This window comes from Perca flavescens, chromosome 17 (genome assembly GCF_004354835.1).
Source record: "Perca flavescens isolate YP-PL-M2 chromosome 17, PFLA_1.0, whole genome shotgun sequence".
Lineage (NCBI taxonomy): Eukaryota > Metazoa > Chordata > Actinopteri > Perciformes > Percidae > Perca > Perca flavescens.
Window position 1 is genome coordinate 24015277 of NC_041347.1, and position 14868 is coordinate 24030144.

The window sequence follows — 14868 nt, forward strand, 5'->3', positions numbered from 1 at the left end:
AAACCGATCTGTCTGAGTAATATTTGATGACAATTTAGTATTATTGGGAGCTAATAGTTTGTTTGTTCTTTTCCTCTCTGCAGGAAATCTCCTCAATTCTGCTTGAACTGAAGCGAGTTGAGAAGCAGCTTCAAGGTAAAGACACCAGGATATATTAATAGTAGTACTAATAACAAATGTGACGTTACCTGGACTAAAACACACTTGAACAAGCTGTTGTATACAATTATGGGTATTTTTATAATCTCATTTTGTTTATTTGCATTCTAGGATAGAGGAGGGCATGAATATTGAAGGGGGAAATAAGCAAAAGTAGATACAAAAACTAAAGCTTTGAACACAAATCGGAAGTATTTCTCTACAATGTAAAATATTCATGACTATATAAGCAACAATTAAAGTAAAAAAAACATCTTCACTTATTACTTATCAAGAGTTTGAGTAACACTCATACACTAGTAATAAACCAACTAAGAAAATAGGTTTTTAGAGCTTTTATTATAAACCAAGCTCTGAAGTTTATTTTAGCTGTGAGTATATACATTGACTTTAAAACCAATTTTTCCACACATTGATTATCTCCCTGCTTCTGTCCCAGTGATCAATGTGATGGTAGACCCAGATGGGACTCTGGACGCCCTGGCCAGCCTCGGCCTGACCAGCCCTACCACCCCTACCAAGCCCCAAACCGCCAAAACAACTTCCCCGTCTGCCACCAGCCCTGGGTCTGCGCCCCCAGCCAAAGAATCACTGCCGGAGATCCTTCCTGGGCCTGGAGGCTCAGCAGCCTCGGCCAGGGTTCATGCTCCCCGCGCCAGCCCAGAGGAGACTGCTCGGGACCCCAGCGCGAGTCTCGGGTTAACAGGAGTCGGTGGACTGCCCTTCAACCGCATGCGGCCGAGCGGAGAGGAGGCCATCGCACAGAAGTGAACAGAAAGTTTCCCTGAAATCAATGTTACGTGAATAAACATGAGTCTCGATTGCAGTGCAGGTAGCTGGTGACCAGTTTTCACAAATAAGAAGCAGGTGTGGAAACATTTAAACCATTGCCATTGTGCTGACTACACCAGTAGATTATGGATATAATATAAACACAATGTAGTTAGTGTTACCAGACCTGGAGGAAATGAAGTGCTTCAACTGACCTAAACCCCCTGCTTACGCGTCATGAATATTCCCTTGAACAGAAATTCATCCATAAATGATTTGGATAGAGTCATTTTTTATCAACTTTTCAACTTAAAACTGTTCATGCTTACTGGCCAACCTGGCTTCCTGACGGACTGAAGGCTGCCTGGCTGCTCTCTCAGTGGACAGATTCTCTGTGGTTGTACAGTCTCCACTCTCCTCCAGTCTTCTCCTCTTGCCTTCTCCATGTGTCTGGACCCTACCTACACTAAAGGACATGCCTTAAAACACATCCTCAAAAGTAGCAGCCCCTGTCCCCTCAAATAATATACAGAAGCAACTAAGACTTTAATACAGTACTTTCAGACAACCAGAATGCATTGTAAAATAACACTTGCAAAATATGTTCTATGGACACTATAACTTAAATACAGCCCACTGCAGTTATTTATCAGCTCTTGTTCAGCAGCCTTAAGTAACCACCCTGACAAACCACACAGTCATACAGACATTAGTTAAGCCTGAAACTGTTCACAAATCAAGCAGAATTGCAGATGTTTTAGATATGTCATGACTCTAACCGTCCATCGATGCCTCTCTGAAACTGACTATGTTAAAAAAGGAATTGTAGAGCCCATTTCTGTGCTCACTTATTTCTACTTTACCCATTATGTTTGACTTTTTTCCTCCCTCCATTTCTCTCCCCAGTAGTTGGAAAAAGTGTCACTCTAATAGCATGTACAAGACAGAGCTTAGAGCTTTCTTCCTGCAAGTTGGTGTCTGTGTTGATCTTACTAATACTGAATGGTAGTTTTACACGGTAATAACAGCCTTTGGGAAACCAATGATCATTTTCAGATAAATTAATCACTTACCAAAGTTAACAAGTTTATGACATTGTCGTTTTCAAACAATTGAGCCATCTTGAAATTCATGTTGTGCAAAAGCCTGAGACTCTGTATTTATAAGTCTCTCCTTCCTCTGCAATTCACCCTTTTTCTCTGAATGTCAAGACGATTATTAGTTTATTTATTATAATAAAACCCCTTTTTGCTACAGTACATTCTGTACATTCTCAAGTGTTTTATGATTTCCAATTGGCTTTTTTCTACTTTTTGCAGTCGCAGGTGATGTGATATGTCTTTAAACTAGCAAAGATGAGCAAAGAAATCAACAGTTTAAACTAAATATTTTATAATATTTAGATATTGGTATTGTAAATATTGTAGACCTTTCCTTTTTAATGCTTTGAATCCCCTTACAGTAAATTTCCATTTCTTTTTCTATCACTGCTGGAATTGGTTTTAGTTAACGTCTTGTTAAAAACAACACGGGCAACTAACAAGGAGGCCTTTTGTGGTTGAAAATGTGTCTTTGAGGAACGTCAGTGAGTAGAAATGAACATGTTTGAAAATAAGCTCCCCGTCTATTTCATGAATTTTTGCTCATAATGTGGCTTCATATCAGTGTACTGTATATACAGTGGTGGGGGGGGAGTTCCAGCATACTGATACTGTAGAATTGCAGAGACAGTATAGTTAACCTTTCTTATTGACTTGGCTGCTTTTCTAGTTACTTAATGGGGACTAACCATTTTCTGAATCTCTCTCTTTAGCGTATAGTCTGTGTTCTAGAGTAAGATGACTTAAACTTAAAGGCAGTGTATTAGTACTTAGATACTCTTGCAATAGTGAATTTAGGTACCAGAATACAGTACATGTTCATTTCCTTCTCTCTATACTGTACAATGTTTTTTAATGCCTCAAAGTGCCCATTTTGACTATAGAAGGGCATTGATTAAAAGAAAAGAAAATTACATTGTTGTCTAAAAGATTTCTCTTATTTTGCACATCAGATTTTAGTGTTTTTCATACAGACGTAGTAAAGAAGCAGCGAAAGGCTGCATCAAATGTCAAATGGTTTAACAGAGAATGATATTAGAAGTGACTGCCTTGCCTCTCTGGAACTATTCTTTCTGTACAAACGAAGCCTCTCATCTCTAAAAATGTTTGTTTTTTTTTCCTCCCCCGTTTTATCAAAAGAAATGAAATTAGGGGACTGTGAATGCTAGGTACATGTTTATTTTTTAATTCTACACGTGTCATCTAATCAGTGTTCTTTGTCATTTTTGTAAAGAAAAAATACCATTTTATTTATTTTTGTTTAATATTTTGTGGATGTTTCATGCATTTTATATTTGTTCCACTATCTGCATTGTTTCTTACTGTTAATAAAACAGAGCCATTCACTTGTTTATCTATTTTCATTTTACTGGGAATGAAACTGGACTGACTTCAGATTATAACTTCTATGGGATTCTGCTTTTGAAAACTGAACTTTGTCTTTGTACACAGGCAACTGACAGACAAGTGCCCTATATGTTTACAGAAAGAAAAGACAAAGGGTTAATTCAGATTGAATTAACATAATTCTTACTGAATAAAAGTAGACCTGTCTGGTATTACATACTGTGTACAATATAAGCACCAATGAGCATATTCAAACTACAGCGTCAGCTAAATGCTGTGCTTAGTGCTTAATGGGTGACTGATGAAAAACGGTTATGCGAGACCTACAGCAGCAGTTTCGGCAAGTCTCTTACCGCAGACAACATACTGTACACAAACCCATCATTTCCCATCTTCAACTGCCATGATTAGATTTCTCCTCACAAGTGCAGCAGCAGGCCAAATCTGTCACTAATATCCCCTTAACGCCGACTGTCGCTAATTTGCATCAAACCACTTCCATTCCGACTGCAGGCGAGATAGCGTGTGTATTCCCCCCAATGCCGGTTTGTTTACATGCGATACATGCCTCGGAACCTTTTGCATGCACTGGTTTCTCGTAGGACCGGTCGGAGTGGGAGATACATCCGGTTCACGGAAGCGAAATTAAACCTAACCCTAACCCTACCCCTACCCCTAACCCTAACCCTGCCCCTACACCTAACCCTACCCGTAACCCTAAAGAAACTACTGTCAATGTTAGTGAGTAGAAGAGTGCTTTCTTTCATGCCGTTGTCAAGATCCACGTATTTGTCAATTACAGTTTAGAAGTTCTAACAACTTTGTGACATGAATGAAATCTACTATGTGTTTTATTAATTTTACCATTTTGTAAAGAATTTTACCATAATGCCTGTTGTCGCTAATTTGCATCATACCTAAATTTATATCTATTCCACATGCTATAGACAAATTAACAATCTCAACTTAATTTAGCATCAGCTTGGAGCCAGAAACACACATAATATTTTGTTTATATAATTGTGAATAAATTCAGGCGCCAAGGGGTTAAGCTTGCAACGGCACTGAGAGAAAGAGAGCAGTTGTGCTTGAAATCCCAACAGTACTAAAAATAAGCAACACATTTAAATTGTTTTCATATCTCAAAAAAACCTTATTTGAGGAATTTTAGATAAAGACAAACAACACGGTTGTTGTGAAGTGCTTTTTTTTTTTATTACCATTGATGAATTAGCAGGTTTTGTTTGGCTCTTATTTCCCATGACAAACTGGTTTAGTTGAAATTGAACAGTACTGGTTGTCAGACAACAGACGTGACCACTGATGGCAGGGTGGTCTGTGTTGGAAGATGGAGGTTAGCCGGGGGGCCATGCCATCATGCGTCCACCCAGGACATGGATGTGGATATGGTAGACCGACTGGCCTCCATCCGGCCCATCATTGATGACAATTCTGTAGCCTTTAGGCAGGCCTGCTTCTTGAGCACACTTCTTCGCAACTAGCAACAAGTGGCCCAACAACTAAGAGACAGAGAGAGAATTAATGAAAGACACTTAAGTGAAAATGCATCCATGTATGTATAAGCAGACAACCAATGGATTACAATACAGTGTTCAGAGACTGTCCAGACAAGCAATAAGTTGTGTATGGGGTTCCATCTAGTGGTCACTGTTGTTGGACAAATCACTGAAAGTGGAAATAAGCAATGTTACAGTCTATCAAAAAAGCTAAGTCATTCAAATCATACTTACTGCAGCATCACTATCCTCCGCCTGTGACAGTTGAACAATTGGCTTTTTTGGGACAACGAGGATGTGAGTAGGAGCTTGAGGTGAAATATCAGGGAAGGCCACACACTGAAAAACAAATGAAGAATAAGAACTTAGCCTGTGCAGACAGCAGTGGCGTTGGTTTACACAGAGGTACCAGAAAATTGGAAACATTTAATGCAATAAATGCTACCACAATTTGTATTGGGATTTCCACTTTAGTTATTTATGGGTTTGATGATGTTTTATTATTCTGTTCAAAGATGTTGCTAATATGTTGTCCACCTCATTTACTGTACGCATATGGAATTTCTCTGCACCACGACTTGTTACTTAAAGATTGGGAAAACCTCACACACGCTAGTCTTGAATTTTTATCATAGTCCGTTCTAGCTGAAATTATATATTCTTGGAAATTACATATCTGCAATAAATAATGTTAATTATATGATATGGCTTTATTTAAAGCTGATATAGGCCATTACTGACAGTATTAGTGCATCTGTGTGTTGCATTTTAAGGTCTCAGAAGGTGCCACAATTGTACCAATTTAGAAAATGAAGGGAATCAGCCATAGCTTTTTACATGGGGAGTAGGCGGTTTAAATGATGTAAAGCCTGTAAGGGAAGAGTGAACCAATACTCAATGTGTAACGTTAGTTTCATCAGCACAGAGTTGGAACTACATATACATTGTTTTAATCGCCACTGCATAAACACACAAATTGCAATGAAGCCTGTTTGACAGGTGGTGGTGTTTTTCGCTGTGAATCGACATCACACATCGTTGTGAATGTCTATCAACACATAAATGCTCACGCAGTGGCTAAATATTAAAATGATTTGCTGGAGTAGCAGGCAGGCAAGTGGACCTTTTCGCACCTTGGTAAAAAGCCAGCAATCTGCAGACGCCAAGTGACAGCAAATGCCACATGAGTAGACATTCAGAACAAAAACTAAACCATGGATAGAAGCCTACTGTCCTAAAGCACCATTTTTGCACATCCGGTTTTGGTTTGGTTTTATTCTGTGATGTGAGGACCTAGCTAGCTACGCATAACACACTTGTCTAATTATTCACAAAATTGCAGTAAAGTAACGTTAGCAGTGCTGGTGCGCAGCTAACGTTAGCTTCACGTCACTTGCAAGAAGTGTGCATTCTTGCACGCAAAGTGTGTTTATGAGTGAAAATATTGAATGCATACCTGGTCATCTTCATAAAGAAGTTTGGCTGGAATCTCTTTGCGTATGATTTTTCCAAATATTGTGTCACCGCCAGGCTGGGCAGCCTGAGCTTTTGCCATTTCATCAGCCATGTTGGCGCATATAGCCGCCTATCGGTCGGCCACGGTCGGTCAGTCAGAGCTCAGAGCAGCTTTTGGTTCTGTGAAACTACAGCGAACTCTCATTGGCTACAAAACGCGTCATTTTATAATCTGTAATGATTGGTCGTTTGTAGTACTGGTACTTCCCTTCCTTGCCTCTAAACCGGAAGTAAGCTAAAGAAATCAAGATGGGGACTCGTTTGAAGGTGAGAAAGGGAATATGGTCATGCTTTATAAAAATAACATCATTAAAACAATGTTTCCCTTTCGTTTCTTTAGCTGGTTTCATTATACAAACATATGTTTGCATGTTCTAGGAAGTAGATCGCTAAAATGGCAGGAAAGCGTTCGTCACAGCTGCTACAGTTAAACTAACAAGGTCCTGATGTTGTTAAAAGCTGAATGTCTGTATATGCAGGTCCTAAGCACGTTTAAAGCACTGCACAGAACAAGGATAGCTGTATTCAAAGAGGATGACAGAGCACTGGAAGGTCAGTTATATAGTGTGTTTGAGTCCCAGTAGCAGACCATCTGGGGCTATATCTTTGTTGGATGTTTACAGTATTTACCTTAATACATGCTCTGTAGCAACAAATGCAAAATGTTTCTTTTTTCCCCCACAAAGCTGCAAGATTAAAGATCAACGAGGAGTTCCAGAAAAACAAAAATGAAACGTCAGACGAAAACATTAAGAAGGTACAGTGCAAGTGCAAGTAAAATGGTTTGTTTATATAGGTTGCATATTTATTTTGGCTGCATGCATTTGCATATGCATTTAAATAAGTGTGTGCATATGCTACCGTATCCTGTCGTCTTTGCTCTGGAATCATGGATTGTTTACTGAATAGGTCTCCCCTACACATGCCCAGGGCCCCAAAGAGTCAGGAGGCCCCTAGACCAGGGCCTGAAGTGACATGAATGAAGTGACATTTCTTGTTGAAAAGTCCAAGACTTCCATCCAAAGTAGCAAAATCCTGATCACGTTTTGTTCCTAATCCTGATTCAACTCCTTTCATATTGAGTATCTTCAGATGCAAAGTCCGATCCAATGGATTATATGGATATTGAATATAAGAATATTTTTTTATTTAGCTACACAGCAGTAAGCATACAGTAAAGTAACATGTTTTAAAGCTGATCATAGAAGAATATCTTTGCATTACAGGTGTCATTTAAAGGAATACGCTGACTTATTGGGACTTTAGCTTTTTCACCGTATCCCCCAGAGTTCGATAAGTCCATACATACCCTTCTCATCTCCGTGCGTGTCGTAACTCTGTCTGACGCACCCACCGCTAGCCTAGTTTAGCCCAGATCCTGGAGGCAACCGGCTCCATCTAGCCTACTGCTCCCAATAAGTGACAAAATAACGCCAACATTTTCCTATTTACATGTTGTGATTCGTATAGTCACAGTGTGTAAAAATAACAAGGTCACATGAGACACAGCCGTCTTCTAACCGTATACATACTGGGGACTATATTCTCAGCAGGTGAAGCACTGCTACTTGGGCGGAGTGATTAGCGCAACACCTGAAAAGCACCGTTGTTACTCTCTGCTCCTCACCACGGGGCTTCTCAGGTGCTGCGAGCAAATCACTCCGCCCAAGTAGCAGAAAAACAGTGCGCTCCAACACAGCGGCTCCTGTCTCTCGCGGTAAGTTGCTTGATACTAGAATCTGACAATTAAAAAAGAAAGAGCTGCACTATCTTGGAGGAGAGATCTACTGAGGCAGCATTGCAAAGGGTTTATAAAGCATCTCCAGCATCATCAAATACTGAAGTTCAGGTGCCGTTTTCAAGCACAGCAGCACTTTTCTGTCAATGCTCATTCCCCTTCTGCTTTTACAGATGATCAAAATGGGCTCCGATGTGGAAGCTGTTCTTCGAGAGGGCGTGCTACAAATGGAACATGTTGGAGATAAGAAACTCTGTATGTTATGTTTCTCCTCTCTTTTTCTAAAACGCGGTTCCATGCTAGAAAATAACGTACAATATACACAACAGGAATCTTGACTTCTCTCTGACTTATTACATTTTTATTTTACATATTTACAAATAATATGTACTTGCTGCATTTATTTACTCTCTTTTTCTCTTTTAGTGCTTCGACCGAGAGAGAACCTTCTACTTGAAAATGTGCCCTATTGTGACCAGCCCAGGAAAAAGTCATGACAGATAAACAAAAAAGAGACTTACTATCACCCAGAATCTCCTGTCTACATTTTAAAGGATTTAACCCAAAACAAAGTTTCAACTTGTTCAGGCTCTTTTGAACAAAGACCATTTCAAAGATCATCGCTGCATGGAGATATGCCTTGTTTTTGACTCACTGAAGATCTCTGCTGTTCTGCTTCCAGAAATCTGGGCTGTAAACTGGATGCTCTAATTTCATGTACAGTATTTTGTCAAATGTAATTTAAGTTAGGTTTCATTTGATTTGTGAAGCTTTCTCTCTTTTCAGTAGTTTATAATTTAGCGGAACTTGTAGTTACTGTGTTGCTACTGAAAATGTTTGTGTTCTGATTAAAGAGGAGTATTCACAGACTGTCTCCAGTTTAATTTATTGTTCAAATCACTATAAACGATACATGGATCTAACATGAAGGTGGTCACCGCTCAGGGGATACAAAATAGAATACAGGGCAATTTGTATTTTCATGGGACCGACACAGTCTATTTTTTTTCATTTCATTGGACCCACACAGGCTAACAACTATACTGAGATTTCATGTTTATAAATATAAGTGTCTTGTGTGCCCTGAATTTTGCACATTTATAGTGTAGTCTGAACCTGGAGGAAGTACTACTACAGTATAGAATAGAGTTGATATTTTACAACAGACAACCAATTTACGAACATATTAAGACAGCTATAAAAGTCTATGAAGCAAAAAAGTCTTACATGTACTTTGTTCTGCTCGGGTTCTGTACAGCCTATGGTGTTGATGTAGCCAGTAGGTACTGGTACAAAGCTTGACTGTCTCAACAAAGGCACTACATTTCCCACAATGCTCATTCAGTTGTAGGAAATGATTACATCATCAAAGTGTGCCGTTACTCTGGCAACGTTTGGTTTCTTTTGGTTGTAGCCGTTTAGCTGGCTTGTCAAGTTGTCAAAGATTGTAAAACATATCAAATTTAATGCCAAAAATAAGGTGAGAATCGGTTTGTATACCCGTTTAAATACTTCTTAACATTATCACAGACATGTTTTTTCGAACAACGAGTCGCTTTTGTCTTGTATTTGTCAGTTCAGACACGCTATGGGAGCAGGCTGCGGCGGAGGTCCACAGGCGGGAGGCTGAGGGTGGGGGGGAGGACGGAGGAGAGACGGTCAGCGAGAGGACCGTGTTTCTGATGGGGAGCAAGGCCGGGGTATGTTCACCGTCGTGCCAGAACATAGACAGCACATGTATTACTTTATAATGGAAAGCACTCTTTTCTTGTTACTAGCTAACTTAGCTACATACGTTATAGCTAGTAAGCTCAACTTTGCTTTTTTCAGGGTAAAACGTCCATTCTCCTTAGATGCCTCGACAGGTAAGAATATGTATGTGGTCTTAACTCTCATCTCAAAGTGATCAAATCTAGTCTGATTATAACATATTCTGTATGCAGACTTATGTTAAACAGACAGTTCACCCAAAACACAATAAACATGTTATTAACAATAATGATTTAAGCATGGAAATTCACTCTTGACCTTTAGGAACAGGATGCATCATTTATAATCCCCGAGTCCTCAAGATGGAGACAATCAGCAACATTATGACTTTGCCATTTGCAGTGAGCCTCCTTAAAGAGAGAAAGGGGCCCGACGCAAACCTGAGTTTGGAGTCACTTTTATCACTTCTCTGGATATTGTGTTGATAAACTAATCAGAAATCAGGAAATGACTCCTCTTAATGCTCAGCCCAGCCATACATCTGTCTTCACTATGGGCCTCTGTGTAACATGCCTTTTGACACACCTAATACTGTTTTGTTATCCACCAGGGATGAACCATCTAAGCCAACACTAGCACTGGAGTACACTTTCGGAAGACGGGCCCGAGGACACAACACAGTAAGAAAGCCCTTTTGGTCTTAGACATTTTAGACTCTTGCTCCCCCCTAAAAAATTGAGTAAAACACACAATTGATAATCCTGATAAGTTGTGACCCCCTCAAACTTTGTATGTTTTTCATTCATTTTGATAAGAATGAGCTGTGTGAAAAGATATCCCTTGTAAAGAGCAAAATAAGACTACATTCATTCACCACAGCTCCAGCATAGAGTATTGAGCACAATGTACCAGGCTCCCTACGAGAGTTGGTGTTGTTTATGTGACATGATATACTATGTACCCAAACCTATTGGTTCTCTATTACTCCAGTAAATACCTTTCTTGAAAATGTAGTATATGTGTACAGTTGCATATAGCGTGTTATTTGTAATGAGATGGTGTGATAGTCTGACTGATAGTCTGGTGGTTTCATCTTTCAGCCCAAAGACATAGCCCACCTATGGGAGCTAGGAGGAGGGACCTCTTTGTCAGACTTGGTCCAGATCCCCATCACTCCTGTCAGCATCAGGTAGGTCATTTACATACATTCCTGAGGTCTTGTCGTTTCTTTCACAGTTTACTGTTTTAAAGTAAGGGGCAGTGTTTGGCATGTTCTGAATGTGATTATTATGTATGTGTTCTATAGACTATTGAATGTGTATCATTAGAAATCAGTATAGTTTGAACAGTAGTGTCATGCCAGTAAAGGAAAGGGGTTTTCACCTTCACCAACATCTTCTTTTATACATCCTGCCAGAGTACATAGTCCAACCTGTATTTTCCCAGGTCTCTCTCTGTCATCCTCATTCTGGACCTGTCCAAACCCAACGGCCTGTGGGTAACCATGGAAAAGCTGCTTCAGGCAACACAAGCTCAGTTGGAGAAAGTCTCGTCCCAGGCACAACAAGCACAGAAAGCCAAACCTGGAGCCAAACACCATATGCCTGTCCGCTCAGCAGCACGGGTGTTACCTAAAGACTATCCTGTAAGACCTCAGCCCATTATATCAGCATAATCTTTTCTTCAGTCCAGGCCAACATATGATAGCATATTTGAAGAACTTTTCAAATGCATGATGAACTACCTAAGAAATGCTTATGTCTCAGGCTCATGGATACGTTTTTGTCCAGTGCAGACGTAAGATGTACATGTATCCTGGGTTAAACTTAACTGTGACTTTGTCAACAGGACAGAGAGCTGATCAGTCCCTTTCCTGTTCCTCTGCTCATCATCGGTAGCAAATATGACACCTTTCAGGTAAAACACGTGCTTCAACCTAAATGTTACCTTACCTATTTAGGTGGTCTAGTGGTGGCTTAATTGCATACGGTTTATGATATTTGAAATGTTTGTTATCTGTACAACTTTTTTTTCTAGTTTTTTAGGCAGAGAAGTTGTTAAAAGGTTTGGTTTGTTATAGTCACAGTTACATTGGTGTAACTGCTTGGATCCTGGTATGATTTATGTAACACATTATTGAATGAGAGTATATTTTTTGTCTGTGTTGCAGGAATTTGACTCTGACAAGAGGAAAGTGGTTAGTAAAACACTGCGTTTTGTTGCCCACTACTACGCAGCCTCTCTTATTGTAAGTTTGGTTTGACCATACATGCGATGCAATCTTTGTCTTACCATTGAATTTTTCCATTCTATCGACTGTTTCTGATCCACTTTTCTTTGATGTGCCTAATCTTTTCATCAGTTCACTAGCATCAAGACAGAAAGCCTAATGTCAAAAACCAAGAGCTTCTTCTCCCACCTGGCCTTCGGTCTGGACAGAGGGTGAGGAGGTTAACACAGCATTGTACTCCAAAAAGTAGTGCTATTTAATTCTTTGGTTTTATTTCAATTTGTTTGAAATAATCATAATCAATTTTTTATTTTTATTTTTTAAATGTGATCAGGAAAAGTGTGTCCTGTGACTCTTCCAAGTCTCTCATCGTTCCAGCAGGCTATGACTCCTTCAGCCAAATAGGTGAGCACAGCACCACTTGGTGGCCAAAAGCAGTAATGCATTTAAATGGAATTAAAATGCTATTACTGTGCTGTGTTGTTAGACATACGCCTGATTTAAAGCCACCTTCTGCCTTGATATTCGGTGACATGAACAGAATTGTGTGATATTGTGTTTAAAATAATGCTCCTATTACTTTAGGTTCCCCTCCTACTACTGATGTAGACATTACTACTCTGCATGCTAAAAACCCAAAGGACCTCTGGAAGAAAGTCTACGAGCGTGTCTTCCCCCAAGAGGTAGTTCAGTTACCGGTAGCACACTTTTTTTGTATTAGTATTGAAAAAAAAAGGAAACTGATGTAGCCTCTGATCTTTAAAAAAAATAAACAATGAATTGTTCACTGAACAATCATATTAATATCATTCCTTTTTATAAATATGCATGTACAAGAACAAGGATGTCTGTAAACGGTCAATTTATAATCTTTTACTGTCCATATAACTGACTTTGTCTTTGCAGAATACCAGTGAGCAAAGGGAACTAAAGGATCCAGCCAAAGACCCACAGTACAGTGAGCCTCAGATTGATGCCATGAGAGCCCAAAAAGACCAGGTAACACATGTTGACCAATCACATTCATGCATTGTACTACTTTATAGATGCACAGTTGTTAATACTATGACAAAGCACATTATTCACCTCTGATTCTGGACAGACTGTGCTACTGCAATCATTACATGACTATGAGTTGGCAGTATTGGGATCAATCAGTGTTCTTCGTAAATTACTGTTCACTTACCTGTGACCTTTGTGACCTTGACCTTTGACCTCCTTTGAAGTGGAACAAGTATTGAGGAAGATAACAGATTTTAAAAACATACAAAGCGCTATGTTTTCTAGTTGATTAAGAGCTTAGATTTAATGAAACATATGGAATCAGTTGTTACTTTTCAACTGCCCAAGCTAAGCTGAATCAAAAACAAGAATTCACACTTTATCAGAGAGACAAATGGATCTGCTGTTGAACACAGTTTCGTGCACTCTGCTCCAGACCTGTCTTAAACAAGGCTAATGTCCCAGAGTAACCTTCTGTCCTTCAGCAGCATTTATATAGCAGTGTTTCTCTCATTGTCTCATTAACAGGCTGCCATATATCTGTGGTTATAACCTCAGAGATCAGTAGTCTCCCTGCTTGCCTGTCCCAGTGCCACTCTGGCTCTGCTGATTGACTATCGTGCTCTGCCATTGGACGACACATAATGTAATTGGTCTCAGTAACCAATAAGAGAAATAGGGTAAAGAGTACAGAGTACATGTATAGAGGATACGTTGGTGAAGGCCTATTTGCATGTCAGGGCACCCACCTCTCTGAGTTTGTGTACCCGTACCCAGGGAAATATTCCCAGGAATATACCTACCTTATTATATTATACCAAGTATGGCTGTTAGAATAAAATAAAAATAACTCAGAAAAGCAGAGAAACTGCACATTCCTGTCTTAACCTTACAAGGTAAAAATATATGCCATGAATACATCGTTACTGCATTGAATACAAACTCTACTAAAGTGCCAAAATCTGAAAGAGGCTTTTAACATTTCTGTCGAGGAGAACAAAACCTTGTTTACTTTTATGAGTTTGCAGGCATTTCTACATTATAGTATGTGTTTGTGCAACTGCCTGCACTTTTCTTTGTACTTCATTGATGTAGAAAAAGTATAATGTTTTTTCTTCTTCTCTCTTTCTGTTTTCAGGAGTTGGATCAGTATAAAAGGGATGCAGCTAAGTCATGGAAAGGACTGGAGCTGGAGACATGAGACACTCAGCATTACGGCTTTTCTTTATTTATTTCCTTTGGTTCATTGTGTCTTTTTTTAAACAACAAAACTACATGTATACCATACCAATGATAAAATTGTGTTCTAAAAATAAACAATTTAACATTATTGCAATAAGCATCACTTCCTATTCATGATACATTACAATCACAATATTTAAACAAAAACATAATGCATGCAATTCATTGGTGACATTTTAGTGCTTAGAACATTGATACTCTTCTGGTACTCAATGATAGACACTAGTCCATCTTTACATTTTCAATCAAAACGGTGATTTATAGTTTAAGCTGTAGTTTACATGTACCACTTTGTACAGTATATACTTTTATATAAAAATAATTAATTTGACATTGGTGCAGATATTTGTTCCAGTCAGAAACTGCATATTTAAATTATACAGAAGCTTGTTTGAGCCCAATCAGTGTTAAAGCAGGTGATTCATGGTGTTGTTTAGTTTATTACTAGGATCACTCGGTTATTAAGCAGTCATATCAGGTGGTTTATGTCCACGGCCGAATCCTAGTTAACACAGATTAACCACCTCTGTACACATG

The 14868-nt window shown here is 39.2% G+C and overlaps 4 protein-coding genes across 13 annotated transcripts in view; 3 read left to right on the forward strand and 1 right to left on the reverse strand.

Moving 5' to 3' along the window:
- The window catches only part of cep170aa (centrosomal protein 170Aa), a 49601-nt gene extending 46219 nt beyond the window's left edge, over window positions 1–3382 (forward strand). For all 9 annotated transcript variants that reach the window (XM_028602664.1, XM_028602669.1, XM_028602666.1 and 6 more), the window contains 2 exons: window positions 84–135; window positions 599–3382. In XM_028602664.1, coding sequence (XP_028458465.1) covers window positions 84–135; window positions 599–930 — 384 coding nt within the window. In that variant the 3' untranslated portion in view covers window positions 931–3382. The remainder of the gene's footprint in view (window positions 1–83; window positions 136–598) is intronic.
- A 1185-nt stretch (window positions 3383–4567) lies between these two features.
- Window positions 4568–6549, reverse strand: hint1 (histidine triad nucleotide binding protein 1). Its single transcript, XM_028603554.1, has 3 exons — window positions 6351–6549; window positions 5129–5233; window positions 4568–4897 (listed from the first exon to the last, which is right to left on the reverse strand). Exons 1-3 carry the CDS (start codon window positions 6459–6461, stop codon window positions 4733–4735), a joined length of 381 nt encoding a protein of 126 aa, XP_028459355.1. The 5' UTR covers window positions 6462–6549; the 3' UTR covers window positions 4568–4732.
- Window positions 6550–6576: 27 nt separating this feature from the next.
- lyrm7 (LYR motif containing 7) lies at window positions 6577–9014 on the forward strand. The gene is made up of 5 exons (XM_028603555.1): window positions 6577–6676; window positions 6889–6961; window positions 7096–7166; window positions 8321–8402; window positions 8574–9014. Exons 1-5 carry the CDS (start codon window positions 6659–6661, stop codon window positions 8642–8644), a joined length of 315 nt encoding a protein of 104 aa, XP_028459356.1. The 5' UTR covers window positions 6577–6658; the 3' UTR covers window positions 8645–9014.
- Window positions 9015–9519: 505 nt separating this feature from the next.
- dync2li1 (dynein, cytoplasmic 2, light intermediate chain 1) lies at window positions 9520–14419 on the forward strand. Of its 2 annotated transcripts, none has more exons than XM_028603856.1 (13): window positions 9520–9627; window positions 9724–9847; window positions 9978–10012; window positions 10468–10537; window positions 10958–11046; window positions 11304–11502; window positions 11706–11774; window positions 12028–12105; window positions 12220–12299; window positions 12422–12492; window positions 12673–12770; window positions 12994–13086; window positions 14228–14419. In XM_028603856.1, exons 1-13 carry the CDS (start codon window positions 9614–9616, stop codon window positions 14288–14290), a joined length of 1083 nt encoding a protein of 360 aa, XP_028459657.1. In that variant the 5' UTR covers window positions 9520–9613; the 3' UTR covers window positions 14291–14419. The 2 variants fall into 2 exon arrangements, with proteins under 2 accessions (XP_028459657.1, XP_028459658.1); XM_028603857.1 differs by having other exon boundaries at window positions 9729–9847.
- Window positions 14420–14868: the final 449 nt, after the last annotated feature.